At 41.6% G+C, this 25,744-nt stretch overlaps 1 protein-coding gene across 1 annotated transcript in view; it reads left to right on the forward strand.

Annotated features, from left to right (window-relative positions):
• Nucleotides 1-17,485, forward strand: part of LOC147885271 (uncharacterized) — a 36,154-nt gene extending 18,669 nt beyond the window's left edge. Inside the window, exon 3 of the mRNA XM_087396730.1 lies at nucleotides 17,049-17,485. Within this exon, the coding sequence (XP_087252856.1) occupies nucleotides 17,049-17,159 (111 nt within the window). The 3' untranslated portion in view covers nucleotides 17,160-17,485. The remainder of the gene's footprint in view (nucleotides 1-17,048) is intronic.
• The last annotated feature ends 8,259 nt before the right edge of the window (nucleotides 17,486-25,744 follow it).

The raw sequence follows: 25,744 nt of genomic DNA on the forward strand, positions 1-25,744 counted from the left end.
CTCGTTCTGGCACGAAGCAAGAGTCATAGTGAAGATATGTGCACCTATTCTAAAGATCCTTCGTTTGGCTAATAGGGCAGGGGCTACCATGGGACTTGTATATGAGCTGACTGATCGAATGGTGGAGAAGATACAGACTATAGATGGCATAGACTCCTCCAAGTTGGTTGATGTCAGAGCCTTGTGTGTTAATAGGTGGGATATGATGCACTCTCTTTTACATGCAGCAGCTTTTTTCTCCATCCTATTTGGAGAGAGAGAATCCAGATGGTAATAAGGAGGTGCATGATTGGTGGATGGATGTCATTGAGCACACGAAGTATGATGTTGACGGGCAGGGCATCTTATTTGACGAGTTTGATGTTTACAAGTCCATGTGAGGCACATTTGCTTGGGCAATTGCGAAGGATGATAAGAGGATGCACTAAGGGGTGAAGTGGTGGGAGACATTTGGGGCTCACACTCCAAATTTGCAGCAGTTGGCTATTCGAGTGCTCTCGCAGGAACATGTGCTTCTCCCTGTGAGAGGAACTAGAGTACATTCTCTCTTATACATACCAAAACAAGAAATAGGCTTCTTCCAAAGAATACAGAACAATCAGTATATACATCCATACTAATTTGCGACTGATCTCCAAAATCAAGGAAAGGGGATTTGAGAAGATAGAAGTGACCTTGGAAATGATTAACAAGGAGAAGGATGATGAAAGGCTGCTTGCTTTGCAAGAGAGTACAGAGGGAGAAGAGGAGATTCTAGTCGGATCAGCCCCTCTTGTTACAGGAAGGATGAATGTTGCTGCAGCTTCAAGCAGCTCCAGTATTTTGGAGTCCCATGGCGAGGTAGGTGAGATTGACAGTGATGAGGATGAGGATGATGAGGAGGAGGAGGATGAGGAGGATGGTGCTGATGTTGATGATGATGAGGATGAGGCACAGGATGAGGATGCACCTTGAGGCTTGAGCCTCATTAGTAGTGATGCATTTCAGTTTTGTTTCTTGGCTGTAGCCTGTGGCAGCTTGTAGGGCCCAGGCTGGCAGCCTTTTTAGTTTGTTATATGATGTTTTCCAGCTTGCCTTTGAATCTCAGTGTCACAAGAAACGTTTCTAGAAACGCGTTTCTAGAAACGTTTCGAGATTTTGACAGACGTTTCGTCTAGAAACGTGTAAAATTAGTGTATTTTTTTATATAAATAATAAAAATAGTGTATTTTTTATTAAAAAAATTTCAAAAAAACTTCATGTTTTGCACGTTTCTTAGAAATGTTTCGGGCAGAAACGTTTCTTCACGTTTGTACTGCCCGAAACGCGTTTTCTGGTGACAAAGCCTTTGATGTAGTACTTGTAGCCTACAGGGCCCAAGAGATTCTCACTTTTCTAGTATCTACTACCTGCTACCTTTGATGATTGATCATGATGTTTTGGTGTCTATCACTATGTATGAGATGATAGAATCAAGTTCCTGGACTCTTCATGACTTTAAAACCAATAAAAGTTTGAAGTTTGAAGTTGAAAGTTTTGTAGTTCTCTCTCAAGTAAATGTGTACAATCTATATTTTTATGATTTTTTTGGGGTAAAATTAGGGTCATGTATGATTCAGCCCCAGGGGCTGTGTTACGCTCTAGCCGAGGTAGCATGACCTCGGAAGAATCAGTCGACATTTCCCTTAAAGGATCTATGTTTGTAATATATCTATTTGCGCTTCATGTAAATGATTGAGAGGGAATTAATGTCAAGGTCCTAGGTTAGGACTGATAGCACCAGACTAGGTGGATCTAAGGCTAAGGGCCTAATGCAAGAAATGTGCCTAGGGGTAATTGGAATTAAAGTATCCCAAGAGAGGGGTGAAAAGATGCATTAGGAAGGCCCTATGATGATGACATGTGGCATCTAGATCCATCTAGGGAGATGGGGCTTGTTGGAGTTAGTGAGAGAAGGAGAAGGAACTTTGATGTGATTTGAACTTTTTGATTTCTCTGTGAGCTCTCACGCTTCAACAGGATTTGGCTGGGAGAATACTCTGTGGTGCTACTCCCATGATCTGCAGGAGTATTATAGGAAATGTACGTAACAGTTGGTATTAGAGCGTTCAGGTGGACGAACGAGAGGAAGAAAAGGGGAGAGACCCTTCGTTGTGATTAACTGCAATACCAAGAGAAGGAACTGAGAGTAGGATTAGCCCGTGAATTGATGATGCTCGTGAATTGACGAGAAAAAACAGACAGGCGCGGGATATGTGACAACGATGCAGCTTATCCGTTTGGCGTCACGTCTTCTCTAATCTCCCAGGTTTCTCAAGCGTAGTTTTACGCAACGAAATCCGCCTCAGCCCACGTTGTTCAACCCCCTGCGATCCCGTGACAGCTTATAAGCCACGTAAAATTTGGTTTGGTCAAGGCTGTAACGACGAACAGTAGGGCCTGGGAACGGTGGCGCGTGAAAGAAAGGAGATTGCGTAGGAAGAGAGCGCAGAACATGTGCGTAGCGATGGATGACGTACGGGCAGTGACTCGTGAACGGGGAGGCCTGCGACGCGATAAGCGATGATTGGGATTCCTTAACGTCGAATTCATGACCAGGGAGCACTTTACCCATTTTTCCTCTTTGTTTTCGTCATTTCTGTTTTGTTAGAAACAGATTCGGTTTATAGTTGTCAGATTGTAGGTATTCCCTAGTATAGGGAATTGTGTTAGTTTTGTAAATACAGTGTTCTAGTGGTGTTTATTTATTTATTTAAAAAAAAGAAAAGCAAAACACCCATAGACCTGAATGGAAGCAGAAGAAGGAGCTTCCGGGATGGACTCTGTAGACTCAGGAGTCCGGCCGACCCAGCAGGTGTCGCTCCAGTAGCTCACACCTTATCTGGCAGGATTGCATTACTTGAGGATGCCTTGCAGCAATTATTAGCGCAACAGTTACAGGCAAATGCAGGGTAGTCTAAACTTAGAAGAGTGATACAGACTATGTCTGTCAGACCTTCTCGAGATGAGAAAGGAAAGGCTCTGATGGAACTGGAGTCTAGTGTCCATACGGTCGAGCCTAGGAAGGCTTAAGTATCTAATATTGCCAATTATAGGCCAGAAAAGTATTTTGGTTGGATGAATGACCGTAGTTCTGATGTCATTGAGACCTGGTTACACAAATGGGACGAGGTGTTCGCCATTTGTGAAATCAGAAATGATATCAAGAAAATCTGCGAGGCCACCCACATGTTTAGTGAGGCAGCGGATTGGTGGTGGATTAAACAACAGAAAGATGGTATAGCATCCACTACCTGGGAGGGGTTTAAAAGAGAATTCAGAAAACACCTCTTACCTCCTGACGAAGCATCCCGAGCTTGGGATCAGTATAGAAACCTTCGTCATAGAAATTTGTCAGTGGCAGAATACACTGATAAGTTTCGAGAGAGTGTAATGAAGGTTGATGAACCCCTACCTCAATCGATCCAAGTGAAAGATTTCATATTTGGATTGAATGATTGGGTTAAAATGAAAGTTCGGGCTAAGTATGCGAACACGTTGGATGATGCAATAGCCATAGCCCTGAACTATGAAGATGCGAAGGGCAGCAGGACAAGTGGATTTGCACAGGTCGGAACCCAGTATGGATACCAGAAGAAATCTGGGTTTAAGAAGAAGTGGATTAGTAAAGGGAGTGGTTCTCAACCGAGTGGTCAAGCCAAGCAGGCGAAATGAGCTGAAACTCCTAAATCAAGTACCACCATTAGAGTGAAGAGGAAAGTAACACCAATGGCAGCTTGGGCTTGGTCTAAGTCTTCCTTAAAGCCAGAGCAAAGAGAAAAAGCGAGGAGAGAAGGCTTGTGTTTTGGTTACCTTCAGCCTCATCAGTGGAAGGATTGTTCACGAAATAAAGATTGTCGGATGGCTGAGATGGTAGTCTCAGAATGCGACGTGGAAATGGAGGGAAGTCCCAAAGCGGAACAGATGCAGATTCAGCTAGCGGGATCTTCTCAGAGGTCAGTACCTTGTTTGTTATGTGTGTCGGTTGCTAAGCTAGTAACGAGTGCACTTGATAACATCCTATCTAAGCCCGCAGCAACGGGGTATACAGCCTTTAATGATACGGAGTTAATTAAGATGAAAGGGCAAGTGGCCAATCATGATGTCATTGTGTTGTTTGACTCGGTGTCAACTCACAATGTAATTAACTCCAAGCTCGTGAAGAGACTGAAGTTAAAGACTAGCCCATCTGACTATGCGTATACACTCAGGATGGCATATGGAAGTTCAACTGAAGTATGGGACCAAAGGGTTATTCAGTTGGAGCTTCGTATTGAGGACTATGCTGAGAAGCTTGATTTTGAAATGACTAAGCTTGCTCATGCAGATATAGCCTTGGGTATGGCGTGGCATTCTAGGAAGAATCTAGCCATTAATTGAAAAAAGCACGTATATCAATTCAAGATGAATGATGTGCTTTATGTCTTACGAGGTGAGAAAGATGTGCCTCAGGGACCGTTGGTTTCCGTGATGGAAATCCGAAAAGCTCAAGTAGAGTTATTATTCCTTTGTATAGCATCGGTAGAGCCGGTTGATGATTCTTCGGCTAGCACTGATGTTGCGCAAAGTGGTGAGATGGCCAAGCTGGCTAATCTTATAGCAGAGGAGTTCTCTGAATGTTTTAGGGATGAGTTACCTTATGGGTTACCTCCAGAGCGGTATAAGATTGAACTGATCTCGGAGGCAGAACCTGTAAATAGACCTCCCTATAGAATGAGTTTTACTGAAGAGGTGGAGATGCGTAGACAATTGGAAGAATACCTCAAGTTGGGACAGATTCAACCAAGTTTCTCATCTTTTGCTTCGCCAGTGATATTACAGAAGAAAAAGGATGATACGTTTCGCCTCTGCATAGATTACTGAGCATTGAATAATATCACTGTTAAGCACAGGTATCCGATGGCTCGGATTGATGATTTGCTAGATGCATTACATGGAGCCGTGATTTTCAGCAAGATAGATCTTAAGTGTGGCTACCATCAGATCCGGATTAGAGCCGAGGATGTGCATAAAACCGCTTTCAGAAGTAGGTTTGGTCATTATGAGTTTTTGGTAATGCCCTTCGGACTTACCAATGCTCTAGCTACATTCGTCATGCTTATGAACGATTTACTACGTCCGTATATCGAAAAGTTTGTAGTACATTTTATTGACGATATTCTAGTATTCAGTAAAAGTATTACTGAGCATCGTGAACACTTAAGAATAGTGTACAGTACTTTGAGGAAAGCCAGTCTCTATGTAAATAAAAAGAAAACTATACTGTGTATGGTTAGGCTTGAATATTTAGGATTCATAATTACTCCAGAGGGGGTAGAAATGGATTCAAAGAAAGTGGCTGCGATACTGACTTGGCCAATCCCTCAGAGTCTGACCGCTTTGCGATCATTCTTGGGATTTGTTCAATTTTATCGAAGACATATCAAAGGATATTCCGAAATAGTATCGCCATTGACTGATTTGACCTCAGATAAAGTACCTTTTATATGGGGACAGAATCAACAAGAAAGTTCTAAGACCATAAAACAAGCTGTGGTCACAGGACTAGTGTTAAAAATAGTTGATCCCCAGAAACCGTTGTTCCTGGAAACCGATGCAAGTGGCATTGCGGTATGAGCAGTTCTCCTTCAAGAGGGAAGGCTAGTAGCCTTTGAAATCAAGAAGCTTTCTCCCTCTCAAAGGAATTGGCCAACTCATGAATTGGAGTTGTATGCTGTTATCCATGCTTTGAAAACATGGAGGCATTATTTGTATGGTTTAGAGTTTTATGTGGATGTGGATCATGATACTCTGAAACATTTTTGTAAACAGCCTGACTTGAGGGGCCGCCAAGCTAGGTGGGCAGACAAAGATGAAAAAGCATATTCATGAATATGTGACACGGTGTTTTTCGTGTCAGGTAAGCAAGGCCGAGCGAGTGAAGCCACCCGGACTTTTACACCCCTTGGAGATACCACTAAGTAAGTGGGAGAGCATTTCCATGGACTTTATTGTGGGTCTGCCTACGACACAAGGTGGATATGGTTCCATCCTTGTGGTGGTTGATCGTCTAACCAAGATGGCTCACTTTATTCCGACTAGAGAGTCCGTTAGTGCCCCGCAAGTGGCGGATTTGTTTATTAGACATATATTTCGTCTGCATGGATTGCCTAGATCCATAGTGTCAGACAGAGATGTCAGATTTACCGGTCATTTTTGGACAGCGGTATTTGAGATACTAAGGACTGAGTTGGGAATGAGTAGTGGGGATCATCTTGAAACGGATGGTTAGATGGAGAGAGTCAACCAAATTTTAGAGGATATGCTTAGAGCATATGTGTCATTGAGGCAACATACATGGGACAAGTGGTTGCCATTGTTAGAGTTTGCCTACAATGATAGAAAACATTCCTCTACGGAGTTTAGTCCGTTTGAATGGAATTATGGTTATAGACCAGCAAATCCGACTACAGTTGGAGTAGCTCAGAAAGTGCCTAGTGCCGCGAACTTTGTGGTTCAGATGCGGGAGATGCTAGCACTTGCGAGAGCTAATATCCAACAGGCTATGGATAGAGCCAAGGCGTATGCGGATGAAAACCGGTCTATAAGAGAATTTAAGGAGGGAGAAAAAGTTTTTCTCAGAGTTCCTTCGCACTCGAAGTCGTTAACTTCAGGAGAGTGTGCTAAGTTATCACCTCGATATTGTGGGCCGTGGTTAATTCTAAAGAGAATAGGCAAGGTAGCCTATAAATTAGAATTGCCACAAGGTTGCAAGGTGCACCCGGTTTTTCATGTTTCTCGTTTAAAGAAATTTTTGCATATAGGTGACTCACTAATCGAAGGTGTGGTTTTGTTTCAGCAGATAGAGGATAATGCAAGGCGCAAACCAACAAGAATCCTGGACCGAGGAACAATGCAAGTGCAAAATCGAAAGATACCCATAGTGTTGGTTGCATGGCATGGTCAGCCTCTATCAGAAGCTACCTAGGAATCCGTATACCAGTTGCGGAGAGTGTTCCCAAACTTTATCATCGAGGACGCTGATGTCTGAAGAGGGAAGGAATGTTACGCTCTAGCTGAGGTAGCATGACCTCGGAAGAATCAGTCGACATTTCCCTTAAAGTATCTATGTTTGTAATATATCTGTTTGTGCTTCATGTAAATGATCGAGAGGGAATTAATGTCAAGGTCCTAGGTGAGGGCTGATAGCACCAGACTAGGTGGATCTAAGGCTAAGGGCCTAATGCAAGAAATGTGCCTAGGGGTAATTGGAATTAAAGTATCCCAAGAGAGGGGTGAAAAGATGCATTAGGAAGGCCCTATGATGATGACATGTGGCATCTAGATCCATCTAGGGAGATGGGGCTTGGAGTTAGTGAGAGAAGGAGAAGGAACTTTGATGTGATTTGAACTTTTTGATTTCTCTGTGAGCTCTCACGCTTCAACAGGATTTGGCTGGGAGGATACTTTGTGGTGCTACTCCCGTGATCTACAGGAGTATTATAGGAAATGTACGTAACAGGCTGAACCATACTCCAATCATACTTCCGTATCCGTATGACGTATGCGTATGGTCACGTATGAAAAAAACTATGCTTCTTACTAGTAAGCATGCATCTATCCATCTCCATAAGAGTGCGATTCTTGCGCTCAGCTTTGCCATTTTGCTGAGGTGTAAGCCTCACTGCAAGCTGATGCGTGATGCCTTTCTCCTTATAAAATGCCTCAAACTCATGAGACATATACTCCCCCCCTCTATGTGTGCGAAGTGTCTGCACCTTGAGTCCTGTCTCATTCTCAACCATAGCCACAAAGTGTTTGAAATGCATGCCTTAAGACCATAGACCCAAGTATAATTGGTGAAGTCATCTATGAATGTAACATAATAGAGATAACCACCGAAGGTAGGTGTCCTCATGGGACCGCAGACATCATTGTGTATGAGCTGCAATTTACGAGTAGCTCTACTGCACCATCCTTCTTAAAAGGAAGCCTATGCATCTTGCCAAGGATGCCACCCTCACATGCATGAGGAGGAGGTGACTTCAAAGGAGGCAATGCATCAACCATAGCATGCTTGTGAAGTGTCATCAAGCTGCCATAGCTCATGTGCCCATATCTGGCATGCCATAACTCTACATTTTGCATTATTGCAGTAGGAGTGCTCACTGAAAGTGCAAGATCGGATCTTTTCTCATATATGTCAAGCTGAAAAAGACCCTGATACAAAGTGCTTGACAACATCAAAGCATAGTCATTCTCTTTCTCTCTGACTGCACACTTATCATCATCGAATGTAACTTGAAAACCTCTATTGAGAGAGGGCACTGAAAGCAAATTCTTCTTTATACCTGGCACATGAAGAACATCTGTAATTCTGAAATCTATGCCATCAGTGGATGTGAGTATGATGTCCTCCACTTCACACATTGAATAGAAGAATTATTTGCACATGTCACCTTCTTTTTAGTAGGTGGTGGATGCAGAGATGCAAAAAGGCTCTTCTTGGAAGTGATGTGCTTAGAAGCACCACTATCAAAATACCAAGTGTTCAGTGTCTCATTGACATTGAGAGAGCATGCATCCTTTGAAGGGTCATAACTACTAGTCAAGAAAGCATATGGGTCATCCTCAATAGTGGCTGTAGTATTTGAACTATCCACTGAAGGGTCATGACTACTAGTCAAGAAAGCATATGGGTCATCCTCAATAGTGGCTGTAGTATTTGAACTATCCATTGAAGGGTCATGACTACTAGTCAAGAAAGCATATGGGTCATCCTCAATAGTGGATGTAGTATCTGAACTATTCACTGAAAAATCTGAAATGCAAGAAAAAAAGGCATAGTGCTCTTTCACAAAGTTGGCTGTAACATCCCCTCCATCATGTGCATTAGGAGATGATGCATTTGACACAGCCGTACTTGAATCCCTTTTCTTTTCTTTAGCTATGCCCTTCTTGCATTCACCAATGTATTGACCTGGTTTCTTATAGTAGTGACAAATGCCCTTCTTTTTAGGCTTATCTACATCACCTTTAGCCTTATAAGAGGGCTGTCTAGAATCATCTTTATGCTGATGTCTGGGCTGATTGGCATGTTGCTTTTGTTGCCCTTTTTCTTTGGGCTTAAACTTAGAAAGCATGGCATGCTCGCCAACTTGTGTTGCCATATTTCTTCTTGTCTGCTCTTCTTGCAATAGAAGTCCTACCAACTCGTGAAAAGAGAGAGGATTGCTGCCCCCCCTCAATGACAAATTCAGCGAGGTGTGGAAACCACGATAGGACTCATGAAGAGAATTTAGAGTGGTGGTAATCATATTTGGATCCGGAATAACTTCATCTATATTCAGCAATTGCTCCCTCAAATCATGAAGCTTTGTGAGGTGAGCATTCATGGAATCTCCCTCATCCATATGCGTATGAGATAGCTCTCTCTTCAGGAAGGAAACTCTGGCATCATTTCTTGCTGCAAACTTACTCTCTAAAATTTCCCAAGCTGCCTTTGAGGTCTTGCATGACCGAATGTGAGGAATAATGAACCTCTTGACAGAAAGAGAAATAAATCACAAAAAGAGCTTTGCACTATGTTGTGTTTTTAGAGGATGAGTTTGGGAATGTTCCTGGATTCATCTAGGTAGAAGTGCATAACCAACATTGCAAAAGTTTGGGAATGTTCCTGGATTCATCTAGTATAAGTTTGGAAATGTTCCTTGGTTATGCACTGCTCGTTTTGCAATGTTGGTTATTCATTGCTCGGTTCAAGAGACTTACATGAAAGGTGTTGTTAATCCTCCAAAATATCCTTGATGCATGGGAGATTGTGAAAAAGGTTGCTACCCTGATTCATAAACTGAAAATTATTACCTTGACCTTTCAAACCAGCACCAGAGCCAAAAACAGACTGTGGCAAGCCGTTGTGTCTCAAGGACCGTGGCTGAGGTGAATCAGAAAGATGATTCCATGTAGAGAAACTGTAGAAAAGGAACATCTTGTGCATATCGAGTTCCTCTACTTCTGGTTGTTCCTTATAAGTCATATCTTTTGGCACATGGCTTCAAGAGGCTCACCTGAAAGGCATTGTTAATCCTCCAAAATATTCTTGATGCATAGGAGATTGTGAAAAAGGTTGCTACCCCTGATTCATAAACTGAAAATTATTTCCTTGACCTTTCAAACCAACACCAGAGCCAAAAGCAGACTATGGCACGGGAACATGTTGTGCATGATGCATAACTGACAGCGTATCACCAGGCTGCTGTCCGTGCATTTTCTTCTTCTTCTTAGGTTTTAAAGGAGCACTAAGGAATTGACAAGCCGTGCATGCTGTGTGAGCTGAGCTAGAGTTCCCACATCAATTATCAACTGTGCTTTAACATGGCATCTGCATCCTCCTCACACTAGGCCAGGAATGCTCTTCTTGAGAAGACTACGGTTCCTCCCCCCAATCACTTTCCATGATTCTCTTGGCTGCAAATAACTTCCAGCAAATAGTACTTGCCCACTTGAGGAAGATGGTGATATCCCGGCAATGGAACCATTGAAACCAGCCCTCAGATAAACTAAAGGGCAGTAAATAAATATTAACCAGCAAGTACCAGTATTTCAGCCACTTAGAAAATAATTTCAGCAACACAAAGAGAATACAGAACCCACAACGGGGAGGTAGATTGCTCCTGCTGAGAAACCGAACACCCAGTTGGCCTTAAATTTCAGCAACAAAAAGAGAATACAGAACCCACAACGGGGAGGTAGATCGCTCCTGCTGAGAAACCGAACACCCTGTTGGCCTTAAATTTGGCGCCCCTTTCGGTATTTCTTTATTTCTTTATTCAGATTTCAAAAATTACAGTAAGGCTAAATGCCCTTGCACCTATCCAAGCACAGGTCAATTGAATCTGAACACTGGCAGACATAAGCAACCTGCTACTCAGCCAATCCCTTGCTCAAAAAAGCGTCCAAATCCAGTGCATAATCCATGGCCAACAGTTCCAAAAATCCCATCAACACCTTCAAGGAAGAATCACCCTCTTCCTTCCTATGGTTGGCTACGTAGGGCTGTTCAGGACTTTGGAAGTTTCTATTGGAAGGGGCTTTGGAGTCTGGACGGACGTCTATACTTATGTACAGAGCTCTAAGCCTTGCCAACAAAACAGGGAGCTGAACCTAAGGCCTGTTGGTCTTCTCCAACCATTGCCCATCCCTGAAGGGAAGTGGACACACATCTCTGTGGATTTTATTTTAGGTCTGCCAGTGACTTTTAGAGGATGGAACAACAGCTATGTGGTGGTTGACAAGCTCACTAAGGCTTCAGAAATCACAGTATGCATATCTGAAGGGGAATATTAATGTTAAGCTTGCCATAGGTATTATGGACCATACAAGGTGCTGAGCAAAGTTGGTGAAGTGGCCTATCAGTTGGAGCTTCCTCCTACTACCAGGATTCACAATGTTTTCCATGTTTTACTACTCCTTGGGTCATATGGAGCAAGTTTTAGAGGAATCACCTCCTATGGATATATTCCAAAGAGGATCATTGGATTCAGAGATCATGTGCTCATAAATAAGACATATATGAGTACTACATTAAATGGAGGACCTACCTGACGCTGAATCTGTTGGGATATCTCAAGGTGTATGCCCCAGGCACACCTTGGTTTCTATGTGTGTGTGCTAGAGGCACAATTAGGTGCCCATAAGCACTGTTAGGTGGTAGATGCCACATAGGATGATTGAGAGATTCTAGGAGCTGATTGAGGAGATGATTGTGGAGCTCAGAGGTCATCAGTGATGTCAGTGATCATGTAAGAGGTGCCTACATAAGGACCTCACCTTTCTTCATTCCATAATCAAGCATTCTCATTTTGTGTTCACTTCATGCTTTCCCTTTAGTTCCCCAACATGGTATCAGAGCCCTATGATCCTCCTTGAGCCCATTTGTGCCACATCATCTTCTTCTTCTCCATCTTCTTCTTCTTCTTCATCTTCACCATTTCTTCCCCTTCTTTCCAAAACTTGCTCGAGCTTGTTCTCCCTCGTCGCTTCACCATTCTCCAAGTCCTTCTGGCTGGAGATACCCCTCGTATGGGCGAACTTTCACCTGCAAGGAATTGAAGAAAGGTCGTCGTTGCTGGTCGCCATTTCTCGAAAATCGTCGAAACTCTCTTCTGCGTATTCTTTGTTTCTGCTCCACCTTTCTCTAATTCCTTTTAGGGGAAGCTTCTCCATACCTTGGGCTATCTTGTGTTGAAATTTGAGCAGCAATGGCTGCATATTCAAGGAGAAAACACGAAAAAACCAGTTGATCTTCAAGCTACTAGCTATGGTAATGTGACGTGGAATTGCGCCTCTCCTCCTCAGTGGCTCTTCTCTGGTATATGAGCTTTGTTTCTACCTAGAAAGCCCTGTTTTCTTTGCTCTGAAGAAGGAGATACAAGCCCTCCAAGTTCAGGCCTCTATTTTGGACAGTTTTGACAAGGTTGTGAGTTTAATGCTACATTAGATGCTACTTTAGCATTTCTGATGTTTTAAAGTGTTGAATAGCATCAGTATAACTGTGGCTACAACTTTACTTTAAGTTGCTATACCTGGATTTGTTTGGAATGCTTTCATTTAGCCACTTCTATGAAGCATGGAAGATGAAGCATCATTTCCATTATGATTTTTAGTATGCAATTTGGTCACAAGTCCTTGCTACATTAAATGCTTATACTTTGAAGCTTTTCAGCTTTTTTTCTAGCCTTGTAAGAGAGTAGACTCTGCCCATTCTGGGTTAGACCCTCTCATGGCTACCATCTTGAATATGGATAAGTTCAATGGTAAAGGCTTTTACACATGGCAGATGAAGGTTAAGTTTACATTGATGAGGGAAAACCTCTGGGGGCTTGTCAAACCGGCTTCAACTTCTTCTTCAACAGCCTCTAATGCTAGAGAATCCTCAGCTCCGACACGCCCGGCAAGAGATCCTGCTAGAGAGGAGAAAGCCTATGGCATCATTGCTCTTGCCTTAGGAGATGACTACATTCATCACATCTCTGACTTAGAGTCTCCTTCAGAAGCTTGGTAGAAGCTTGACAATATTTTTGGTGCTAGCTCTCACATCTCAAAATTGTCACTTAAAATTGCTTTCTTTGAATTGAAGATGGTTAGTGGCACTCCTCTGGCTGCCCATGTCAATCTTATGCGGAGTCTCATGACTCAACTTGCTTCTATCAACTCTCCAATCACTACAGATGATGCAATGGCAGTATTGCTCAAAAGTATGCCTGAAGATTATGATCATGTTGTTACCACTTTGAAAAATCTTCCTAATCCTAATCTTGAAGGTCTTATTTCTGCTCTTCAAGAAGAAGAAAGGCACATGGAACTCCGGAGAGGCAATGACACAGCATACTAGAGAGGCAATGACACAGCCTATGCCATAAAATTTCGAAAGGGCAAGTTTTCACCTTGCAAACATTGTGGGAAGACTAATCACCTCTCAAAAGATTGCTTCAAGATTAATCCATGCAAACACTGTGGCAAAAAGAATCACCATGAAAAGTATTGTAGAGCAAAAAAGGAAGCAACTACAAAGTCAGAAACTGCTAATCTACTTTCATTTGATGAGTCTCCACATGATGAAGATTATGCTTTTTGAACCATCTCCATATATGCTTCAGATCTCTCTTTTTATGTTGAGTCAAGGTACTCAGCTTGGATAGTCCTCCAAAATGAATGAAATAAACTATTGTGTTCTTTGTAAACACCTGTGGTCACCATATGATGTAGGCCATGTGTATGTGTTTTGCTCCATGGTACCTCCTGCAGACATTGTGTGCATGTACATGCAGGGGAGATAACCATTGGAAGGTCTTATGTATCTCTTTGTTTACTTCACACCCTTGGGAACCCTCGCTAGCATGAGATCCTAGCCATAGATTTATCCTTGACCACCATGAGATGGCATGAGACACTATGTGACTAGATGTATCCTTGACATAGCCCGAGGCATTCCCTTGAGGGGGGGTTTGTTGGGATATCTCAAGGTGTATGCCCCAGGCACACCTTGGTTTCTATGTGTGTGCGCTAGAGGCACAGTTAGGTGCCCATAAGCACTGTTAGGTGGTAGATGCCACATAGGATGATTGAGAGATTCTAGGAGCTGATTGAGGAGATGATTGTGGAGCTCAGAGGTCATCAGTGATGTCAGTGATCATGTAAGAGGTGCCTACATAAGGACCTCACCTTGCTTCATTTCATAATCAAGCATTCTCATTTTGTGGTCACTTCATGCTTTCCCTTTAGTTCCCCAACAGAATCTTCATGGCAGCCTGTTGAGCAGTACCCCTATCTCTTGATGATTTAATTCCACTACTCTTCTAGGGAGCTATTATTGAGGAGATGATTGTGGAGCTCAGAGGTCATCAGTGATGTCAGTGATCATGTAAGAGGTGCCTACATAAGGACCTCACCTTGCTTCATTCCATAATCAAGCATTCTCATTTTGTGGTCACTTCATGCTTTCCCTTTAGTTCCCCAACAGAATCTTCATGGCAGCCTGTTGAGCAGTACCCCTATCTCTTGATGATTTAATTCCACTACTCTTCTAGGGAGCTATTCAAATTTGAGGACAAATATTTTCTTTTGGGTGGGGTGGACTGGAACAAAGAGGGAGGTAGTTAGCTATCTAGCTAGTTAGATGGTAGTCTGTTTTGTAGGCTGCTAAGAAGTTGCCACGTGGCTCTTGTGGATTTGTCCCATACACGATCTTGTAAATAACAGCCAGCACAGGAACTATAAATAGGCCTGCTGTACTACATTTGTACATATTATTGATCATTCAACTATGATTCTAACAGCTGAGCACTTGCTCAAGCTGAACTCTTAAGTAGGAGAGCCCATCACAAGCCCTATTGCCAGGTCCAGCCCCCGACCCGCACTCCCCTCCAACAAACAAAGGTACTTCTTGCTGCTGTTTTTCCTGGAATGCTCTCCCAGACTAGATTCCTTTGCTGGTTGCACATTTTTTCTAGTTCAGTATCTGTCCAGTTACTGTACACTAGTTAAGAATGGACATGGCATAGCTCAACCACTGGTCAGTTTAGCTACAGAAAGCCATAAGTAGAGCTGGTCCTGTGGCATTGGCAGCAGTCTTTTGGAGGTGTCCCTCCCCCTTGTTCTCCTTATACAGGGGCTCACATGTGGGGAGTTGACCTTTTTCTGACAAAGACACCTTGAGAACCTGCTAAAAGTTAAATGCCCTGGAGAGGAGTGAGGTGAACTGTGAGAGAGAAAGAAAAGGACCACAAAAGGCGAGGCAACGAGAAAGTTAAGAAGAGAGCTTAGGAGAGAATACAGAACTATAGAGACAAAAGCAAGTCAGAGTGAAAATAAACAAGTTGAATGACTTGTCATTCATAAGGCCTGCCCAAAAGGTTGGCGGAGAAATTTCCAAGAACCAGAGGCAGAAGCAACAGCGAATGAGTTGGAGACAATGGAGGAGCAAGGGTGTAGCTTCTTGGATGTATTACAGGAGATGATGCGGGCGTGGAGGTGGAGAGTGGGGGGAAGCTTGAGAGAGAGAGAGAGATTCATAAGGCCTGCCCAAAAGGTTGGCGGAGGAATTTCCAAGAACCAGAGGCAGAAGCAACAGCGAACGAGTTGGAGACAATGGAGGAGCAAGGGTGTAGCTTCTTGGATGTATTACAGGAGATGATGCGGGCGTGGAGGTGGAGAGTGGGGGGAAGCGAGAGAGAGAGAGAGAGAGAGAGAGAGAGAGTGAAATAGTATATTCAAAGAGAGAGAGAGAGAGAGAGAGAGAGAGAGAGAGAGAGAGAGAGGAGTGAAATAGTAGATTCAAAGTGCACCAATAGTGAAATAGGAAAGTCCAATGTGGACCAATACTCCTGGGACAAAATTACAGCCAAAGAATTTAAAAAAAACATGAATTTCGTTTATTGGAGGATGTTTTCATTTACTAAGACCTTGACAGGCAGGCCAAAAAGGCCTGCCGTAATGGTGCCTAGGCCGAATGAGGTAGGAAGAGGGATGACGGAGGTTGAGGCCAGAGGGAAAAGAAGGGGCCCTAGAGCCTGAGAGCAGCCGTGGTTGCCTTTTTATTCTCTTTTTGAAGGGCAGACTTTTTTAATCGAAAAAGTAGTCTAAGTATATCATTACAGCAGAATTGGGAGAAAATGCGCAGTCTGTAACCTCTGAAAACTGTGCTCATGAGGTGAGAGACAAAGGCCCATCCCAATCCTCACTACAGGGTAACGAAAAAACACAAAAACCTGCTCCTGAAAGATATAGCTCTATGCCCTTCCCCAAGAGCTTGTGTAGTAGAGGACCTCCTTTCCCTATACTGTGACGTGCCAGAAACGATTTATCCTCCAGCATGTAGTACACTTGCCAAATTATGGCAAGGGAGTAAGCTATGAATGCCCAAACCATCGAAATGCTTGGAGGGAGAAAAGAATGTTCACCGGAGCGTAGATAAGGGGCACCACCAACCATACAAGCATGAAGCTAATGGCATCACTGCTGCAGGCGATGTCACACTCTAGCATCAACTTTGATCTGGCTGAAATGGAGTGAAGCGCTCTCCTAATACCATTCCAATGGGGCAGTGTGCCTTGTCGTCGGCTGATTGGCAAGATAAGGAGATTAGGTCTGCTTCACAAATCTTGGCAAAAAGAAAAGTTCTTGGCAGGTCTGCTTCGCAAAAAACTGCTGATGAGAAGGGCTCAGCAGAGGGAGATAAAGAAAAAAGGGGAAAGAGGGGAGGGGGGAGCACTGCCCCAGCTCGAAAAGCAAGGGTTCAGCAAGGAGTGAAGAGTGCTAGTTTGCGGCTCTGAAAGGCCTGTCTTTTTTGGAAATTAGATTATTTGGAGGCATAGACTTGCATTTAGGAAGGAGAGTCCAGCAGCCCTCCACTAGAATAATTCATGAGCATGCCATGCAAACAATTCAGTTCAAGATCTTGAATGAGAGAAATGCCGGTAATTAATGGATTTAAGGGCCAATCTGTTGCAATTTTCATCTTTTTTTTTGTTTTTTGGGCGTTTGACTAGCAGGTGATCACAGAAGGAGGGGAGCGTGTTAGATCGTATGTATATCATCGTCCAGAGGTGGATCGTTCAAATCCTGTGCCAAGTGGGGATTGGTTGCAGTATACGCAGCAATGAAAGTTTTATCCATGAATATGTGATGAAGCCAGTGGGCTATAAGCATGTTTTGTTGATTTGGTTGTAGATCAACTCCTTTCTCAAGCACTTGAGAAGATATAGAAAGTTAACAAAGTTAAATTAGTCACCCAACAAGCATGGATACTCTACCCATCTTTGTGTATACTTATCACAGATATGCAAGGTAGTTCGTCCATTTGAAGTGCATTATGCTTACCCAACCAAATTCATGTTGCTGTACGAATACATGTGGTTTTTTGTAAAAGCGTGTCAGTTCTTGTGTATGCTATCATTTTCCAAGTAACTATCATCCAAATTCTTGCCTTCATATCAATTTCATTCATTTCTCTAAAAGATTGGGCTGTTCGAAGTTTTTCTTGAAAACTTACCTTTTCGACACAAGGGTACTAAGATTATTCAATAAAATTTGGAGCTGTTTCATATCTTCAAAGCAGAGCGTTGTTATACCTCTTTTGTTTTCCAGTGCACGAAATGAGTTATAACTTGATACATGAAATTGATGCCAGGTTTTAAGATAGGAGGTATGAATGTTTTGGAACAAGGAACATAAATATTCTAAAACCAGAATGTCTGTGTGTGTTTCCACCATCAATAAATTAATTCTACAAAGTTTTATCTGTGATTGTGGATGGAAACACTTTCTTAACTGAAATCCTGTTGTTATCATCAAAATGCATGCCTATTTCAGTAGGAGTTGAGATATTGAGGACAATTCGTTGGATAAGGTTGGTTCATGCATGTAGTAGTTACACTTGATGGTAAGAGTCTCAATGGACAGTCCAAGGCTGTTATAATACAGAACATGCCTGTCATGTATAGACCAAGGCTGTTGGTATATTTCATAGATCCATCCCCATAACTTAACAGCTGATGCAAGGGTATTTTTCTTTTCTTTTCTTTTGTGGAGGACTAGGTGGTTTGCACCTATATGCATCATATCTTTCTAATCTGAGTAAGGTCTAGAAATGGTATATTTTGGTACTTACAAATGCTTAACATACAAATAAGTATTATATTATTCTTATTATGATCCTAAATTTTAAAACCAGTTTGATCAATATACATGTCTATAACAGTAGTGACTTCATATCAAACATTCTCAAATGGTTATGCATCTAGTTTCAATATGAATATTATTCAGCATCTCGTGCTGCCTAGAAATTATCATTGTGCCCTTTTATTGGAGATATGCCATGCTGTTAAAAAAATGAAAGCATGGCTACAAACTCCTTTGAAAGCTACCAACAAGAGGAAAGAGAGCTAGACATATTAAAAATTACATATTTTTTATGGATGTCTGCTTGTATTTTACATAAGTAGATTTTGGCATGAGTGTTTTTAGGACAGATGAAAGTTTGTAAATTTGAGTTTGGGTAAGGAAAAGGTTGTTGATTTCGGTTTTAAAAGAAGATGATTTGATGCATTTAATTCAAAAAGGGTACAATTTCGAAAAGGCTGAATCAACTCATGGCCTTGTCACTCAGCGTACTTGTAAATTATTTAAATGATTAACTCCTTAAGCTAGGCATACATAATTATAGTATATTATGTTGGAATATGAACACAAAAGAATGTTAGAAAAGTTTGACTACGTGTGTTTAAGAACACATATTGCAAATTGTGTATGAGTATCACACGTTCCTAATAAATTTGATATGCTAGTCTTGGCTTGACATCAATTGCATTTGTGGAAATATAGATGTAGCAGGAGACATGGCTATTATGTACCCTCCACTAAAGTAGAAAGGAAAGGTGGTTTTTTTTATAATTAGGAAAGAGAGTGACCACATTAAAAGTTAAATGCTACACATTGTATGTAGACTTTCACAATAAAAAGAAAAAGTCATTGTCCCTTAAAGTGACCTCTACATAAGCATCCAAGCCACTAAGAAAACTCCTTTTGGATATGTGGAATGTATCTAATGATACACAATAATAAAGCAATTGTGAACTTATCCTTAAAGTGATTTCCCCGTAAAAGGATTATGTTGTGAAGAGGCACATAAAGGGAAGCCTATCATGTGTGGACCATGTTTTGATTAAGTTGGCATCAATGGGTTAAGTGTTATGCTCAAGATGAGGTAACATGACCTCGGAAGGGTTAGTAGACATTGTCTTTTAGAGGGCCGACTTTTATATTGTATTTTGTTGTGTTTCTAGTAAACGGTTAAGGGAATCAATGTTAAGGTCCTTGGTGAGGGCGACATGGTGCAAGCTAGACGAATCTAAGGTCGGTAAATTGCCAAGGGGCAAATGGAATTAATGTTTAGCCCAAGAGAGGGGCTTCCAATTTATGACGTGGCATCCAGATTTGTCTAGGGATATGAGGGCTTTGGAAAAGCATGCAAGTGCGAATTTCTACGTGATCGTTTGAGTTGGCTTTGTTAGAGGTTGGTTGGGTGGAACAATAGTGTGCCTACGCCCGTGATTTTAAAGGAAGAGTTGGTGTCAGTAGATTAATATTTTCATTTGGTATCAGAGCTACAGGTGTGAGGCTGCTGCGCTTGTCGATGATTTAGAGTGACGTTGGGTATCGCGGGATCTGGCTACTGAGACAAAGTTTGAGGTTGGAGGTTTTGCAAGTGTCCAAGAGGATCGCAAAGACGAAGACATGTTTACGTTTGTAGGTCTCACATATTCCTTGACAGGAGACTAGCGTCAGCTAATTGGAAAGCTACTATCGAAAGTAGCTCTGCCGACAGAGTTTTGATGCAGTCGGGGTCATGTTTCGAAAATTGCGTTGTGACTAGAGGGAGAAAGGCACTTAGAGTCGTACGGGATTGGTGTCAAAATCGAACGAGCTATTGTTATGTGGGCTTGTGACAGAAATCAAATGAGTTGTTAATGATTGGAAGATGGGGCTATGCGTCGTCACATGATAATTTATGGCCGTTCTCGTCTAGAGTGTCTCCTCTTCGACTAACGCTCTTCAATGTTGACGTTCCACCTGGTGATGCCATGATTTGCATTTCGCAGACTATATGCCCTATGACACCTTCTCTTGAAGCGAGTTATGCTTGTTAGGGAGCTGGGAAGACCGATTTACCCAAGAGAGAAAAAAGTTGATTTGGGGATTTTTGTCGATCATTGACGGAATCTCATTTTTTTCCATTCGTAATTGACGGAACTAGACGGAACTTGACGAAAAATCAGTTTGGAGGCGCTTTGAGTGGATTTGGATATATCAAAGTGGCTTGGGGTCGAATTGAGGCGATTAGGGAGCTGAACATAGAACTTTGGACCAGGGAGCTTTCTATTTCTCTATGCATTTGAGTTGTTTGAGTTTTGAAATTTTATGGTATTTTTGAAGTTTTGATTTGGTTATTTCTCGTTGCTTAACATTGTAGAAACTTCCCTAGTATAGGGAGAAGAGTGTTAGCTTTGGTTGTGAATCCTTTGGGTTATGCTTGCACAGTTGTTTCTTCGAGCATTTGGAGGTTGGGATTTCCAATTGTAAATATAGTTTTAGGAGGTGTTAAACAAAAAAAAAACCCCTACTTTATGGATAGAGGCAAAGCAATACCGATGGAAGTGGAAGAAGAAGCTTCTAGGATGGATCCCATAGAATCGAGAGTTCGGCCCGCAGGTGTCACGTCCAGCGGGCCATACACTGTTTGGTAGAATTTTATTATTAAAGGATGCCTTGCAATGGATTTTGGCTCAGCAACTGCAAGCAAATGTAGGGCAATTTGAGCTTAGGAAAATGGTTCACACTATGTCTACTAAACCATCTTATGACGAAAAAGGTGAAGCTCCAATGGAACCTGAAGCCAGTGTTTACACAATCGAGCCTAGGAGAACTAAGGTGCCTAATATTGCCAATTATAGGCTAGAAAAGTATTCTGGTCAAATGTCTGATCGTAGTTCTGATATCATAGAAACCTGGCTACACAAATGGGATGAGGCTTTTGCCAGTTGTGAAATCAGGAATGATATGAAGAAAATCCGTGAGGCCAACCACATGTTTAATGAAGCAACGGATAGACGGTGGATAAAACAACAAAAGGATGGAGTGGCATCCATTACTTGGAAGGGTTCAAGAAAGACTTTAGAAAACACTTCTTGCCTCCTCACGAAGCATCCCAATATATAGAAACCTTTGTTAGAGAAAGTTATCAATTTGCTAAATATACTGATAAATTCAGAGAAAGTGTAATGAAGGTGTATGGACCTCTACCTCAGTCGATGTAGGTAAAAGATTTTATCTTTGGACTAAACGATCAGATTAAGATGGAAGTTTGGGCTAAGTATGTGAACACTCTAGATGAAGCACTTGCCATAGCCTTGAGCCATGAGGATGCCAAAGGAAACATACCAAGTGGGTTTATGCAGGTTGGGACTCGGTATCAGTACCCGAAGAAAACTGGGTTTAAGAAAAAGTGGGTCAGTAAAGGGAGTGTCTCACATCCTAGTGGCCAAGCCAAGCAGACGAAGCCAGTTGAGACTCCTTCTAAACCAAGTACCACCATTGGGATGAAAAGAAAAGTAACTCCAATGGTAGCTCGGGCATGGTCAATATCTTCTTTAACCCTAGAATCAAAAGAGAAAGCAAGGAGAGAAGGCTTGTGTTTTGGATGCCTTCAGCCTCCTCAGTGGAAAGATTGTCTATGAAATAAGGATCGTTGGATGGTTGAGATGGCGATCTTAGAATGCGACGTGGAGATGGAGGGAAGTCCCTAGAACAGATTCAGATTCAGCTAGCAAGATCTTTTCAGAGATTAGTACCTGTTTTATTATGTGTGTTTGTTGCTAAGCTAGTAAACAGTACACCTGATAATATCCTATCAAAGCCCGCAGCAATGGGGTAAATAGCCTTTAGCAATTTGAAGTTAATTAACAGATTGTTGGACTCAGCATCAACACACAGTGTAATTAACTCCAAGCTCGTAAAGAGGTTGAAATTAAAGACTAGCCCATCTGACTATGCATACAGTCATGATGTGGGAGATGGAAGTTCTCGACTGGAGTATGGGACCAAAGGGTTACCCAGTTGGAACTTCGAATTCAAGACTATGTGGAGAAGCTTATTTTGAAATGACAAGGTTTTCTCACGCAGATATAGCCCTGGGTAAGGCTTGGCATTCTAGCAAGAATCCAGCCATAGATTGGAAAAAACACATTTATCATTTCAAGATGAATGATGGGCTGTATGTTTTACGAGGTGAAAGGGATTTGCCTCAGGGATCATTAGTTTCCATAATGGAAGTCCAAAAAACTCAAGAAGAGTTTTTGTTTCTTTGTACAACATCGGTAGAGCTAACTGATGGTCCATCGGCTATAGCATTGATGTTACCCAAGATGGAAAAATGGCCAGGATGAAATCATCATATAGCAGAGGAGTTCTTTGATTGTTTTAGGGATGAGTTGCCTTATGGGTTACCCCCAGAGCGTAATGTTCAACATAAGATTGAACTTATCCCAGAGGTAGAACCTGTAAATAGGCCTCCTTATAGATTAAGCTTTACTGAAGAAGCTGAGATGCAAAGGCAACTGGAGGAATACCTCAAGTTGGGGCAGATTCAGCCTGCTTTCTCACCTTTTGCTTCGCTAGTGATATTGAAGAAAAAGAAAGATGATACTTTTCACCTCTATAGATTACAAAAAACTGAATAATATCACTGCTAATCACAAAGTATATGATCATTTGGATCGATGATTTGCTAGATGCATTACATGTAGCAATAATTTTCAGTAAGGTAGATCTTAAGTGTGGCTACCATCAGATCCGCATTAGAGCCAAGGATGTGCATAAAACCGCTTTTAGAAGCAGGTTTGGACATTATGAGTTTTTGGTAATGCCATTTGGAGTTACCAATGCTCCAGCTACATTCATCGTCATGCTTATGAATGATTTAGTACACTCGTATATCAAGAAAGTTGTAGTACACTTTATTGACGATATTCTTGTTTTTAGTTGAAGATCGCGAACACTTAATAAAAGTGTTCAATACTTTGAGGAAAGCCAGTCTGTATGTGAATAAAAAGAAAAATTTATTGTGCATGATAAGACTTGAATGTTTAGGGTTCGTTATTACTCCTGAGGAGGTGGAAATGGATCCAAGACACAAACCAACAAGAATCCTGGATTGAGGAACGCAAGTACGCAATCGAAAGATACCCACGGTGTTGGTTGCATGGCATGGTCTACCTCTATTTGAGGCTACTTGGGAATCCGTGTACTAATGCAAAGAGCATTCCCAAATTTTATCATCAAGGATGCTGATACCTAAACAGGGAAGGAATGTTATGCTCAAATCGAGGTAACATGACCTCGGAAGAGTCAGTAGACATTGTCTTTTAGAGGGCCGACTTTTATATTGTATTTTTTTGCGTTTCAAGTAAATGGTTAAGGGAATCAATGTCAAGGTCCTTGGTGAGGGCGACATGGCACAGACTAGATAAATCTCAGGTCGAGGACCTAGGTGCACCTAAATGGGCAAATTGCCAAGGGCAAATGGAATTAATGTTTATCCCAAGAGAGGGGTAAAAGGGTGCATGGTAGGGGCTTCCAATTTATGACCTGTGGCATCCAAATTCGTTTAGGGAAATGAGGGCTCTAGAAAAGCTTCCAAATGCAAATTTCTACGTGATCATTTAAGCTGGCTTTACGAGAGGTTGGCTGGGTGGAACAATAGTGTGCCTATGCCCGTGATTTTAAAGGAAGAGTTGGTGTCAGTAGATTAACCGTTTTATTAAGTATACTTAAATTTCATATAGAAGTCTGCTTATAAGCTGAATTTTGCAAAATCTAACTGTATAAATGGCCCCTGATGGCTTGTGCCGATCGATTTCAATACTTGGAGGGCTAAATTTGGAGCTTGTATGAGAAAGTTATGTTAAAATTTGGCCAAATTTATCAAATTTAAAGCTAAAGCTATTAGCCCAAGAAACTTGGAGAAGCCCCTAGATTTGCCATTGGGATGATATTCGTCCCTATTTTTTCCCTTGGTCTCCATTCCCCACATGATGAGAGATATCTTTTTGGAGTTGTGGACTTATGGTCTTCGTATGAGGTATCATTGAATATGAATTATTGAAAGGGATGTTGATAAAATGGATTTGCAATGGTGTATGGACAATATGAATTCTAGTTTTATCATCGAATATGAATTATTGAAAGGGATGTTTATAAAATGGATTTACAATGATGTATGGACACTATGAATTCCTAGTTTTATCTTTTGGTCTAGGAGTGCTCCAACCATCTTTTAGCACATGATGAATGATATGTAGGATTGCATACATGTATGTGCTAACGTTTGATGAGATAGGAATTGATTTTTATCATTCTCTAGAAGGAGAACGTGTTGCAAATCATATTTTTGTGATGGATCCAAAGAACATTGCTCCATACACAATTTAACAATCTCTATGCCATAGATAATAGGAGAAAAAGTGAAGCTTTGGTGGGAGGGAAAAGCTTTAGTTGTATAATGGGAAGCTATCCTTAGTTTTGGGGATTCTAGAGCCACTTCTTTGCACAAACCAGGTCTACCATCTTGCTTTCCCAAGCTCCTCACACAGTTCTAAACCTTTATATTTATCCTATTTTCATTTTTTATTTATCTTATTGGGTCCCAAGCTAGACTAAATAGATTCAAGAGGATTTGCAGATCCTTTCTCTAGGAATGAAACTCTGGAATTTCTAATTAAGATGGACCTACTGCATCAAGCCTAAGGAATAAAGTGGCTTAGGAGTGATTGATATAGCTCTAGCTACCAAAAAACTATCTTCCACTTGGGTGATCAAAGGTATTTTGAGGCCGAATTGTGACTAGGCTCAACTCCTTTTGAGAAATATAAACTGGTTAGACTGATTAGGGCTCCTAAGTGGAAAAATTATCCTATATTCTTTGCTATTGGCAACCCTAAGCCCTACAAAACTAAGGGGAGTCCCCTCTAGCAATTTATGTGGAAAGCTTCTATGAAAATAAAGGCCTTTTTGCAATATTCTCGCAAGGGAGCCTTTATGGCTATTAACTCTATATGGGTCTCCATTGTATTTAGGAATGCCCAACTTAATGAGATGAACAGTTTCTCCTAGCCGCCTTATGTTATAAAAAGGTTTGTAATCTTGGGGACATCTTTGGAGTAAAGAGCAGCTAAGATGGAACACTTGGCAAAAAATTAGGAGGGAATTGCTTTAACCAATTAGTGTTAGTTAATTGATTATGAGTAGACTTGAACTCTGGCAAGGGAGCACATGTTGGAAAGGTGGCACGTTCTTGATGTATAATAGAGAATTTAGTTGGGTGGAAAGTACTTCAGTTCTTCCAATCCCCACCCCATCCTCTAATATTGAGAATCTTTTTAGAACCCTTAATGCCAAATGGATGCTTCAGGACAATAGAGAGAAACGGTATGAAAGGTTTGGGAAAGTATGAAACAAGAAGGTCCCTGAAAAGATGTCATGCCTATCTTGGCTTATACTACATAAAACTATGTGGACTAATGAAAGGGGTCTTAGAATAGGGATAGGAGATGGAAAATGCAAAAGAGGCCTTGGTGTTATTTAGGATATTTTCCATCATTTTTTTCCTTGCCCTCATGGTAGAAAAGTATGG

Source organism: Dipteris shenzhenensis, chromosome 25, assembly GCF_047967505.1.
Source record: "Dipteris shenzhenensis isolate YYH24624 ecotype China chromosome 25, Dip_SZ_1.0, whole genome shotgun sequence".
NCBI classification, from domain to species: Eukaryota; Viridiplantae; Streptophyta; class Polypodiopsida; order Gleicheniales; family Dipteridaceae; genus Dipteris; species Dipteris shenzhenensis.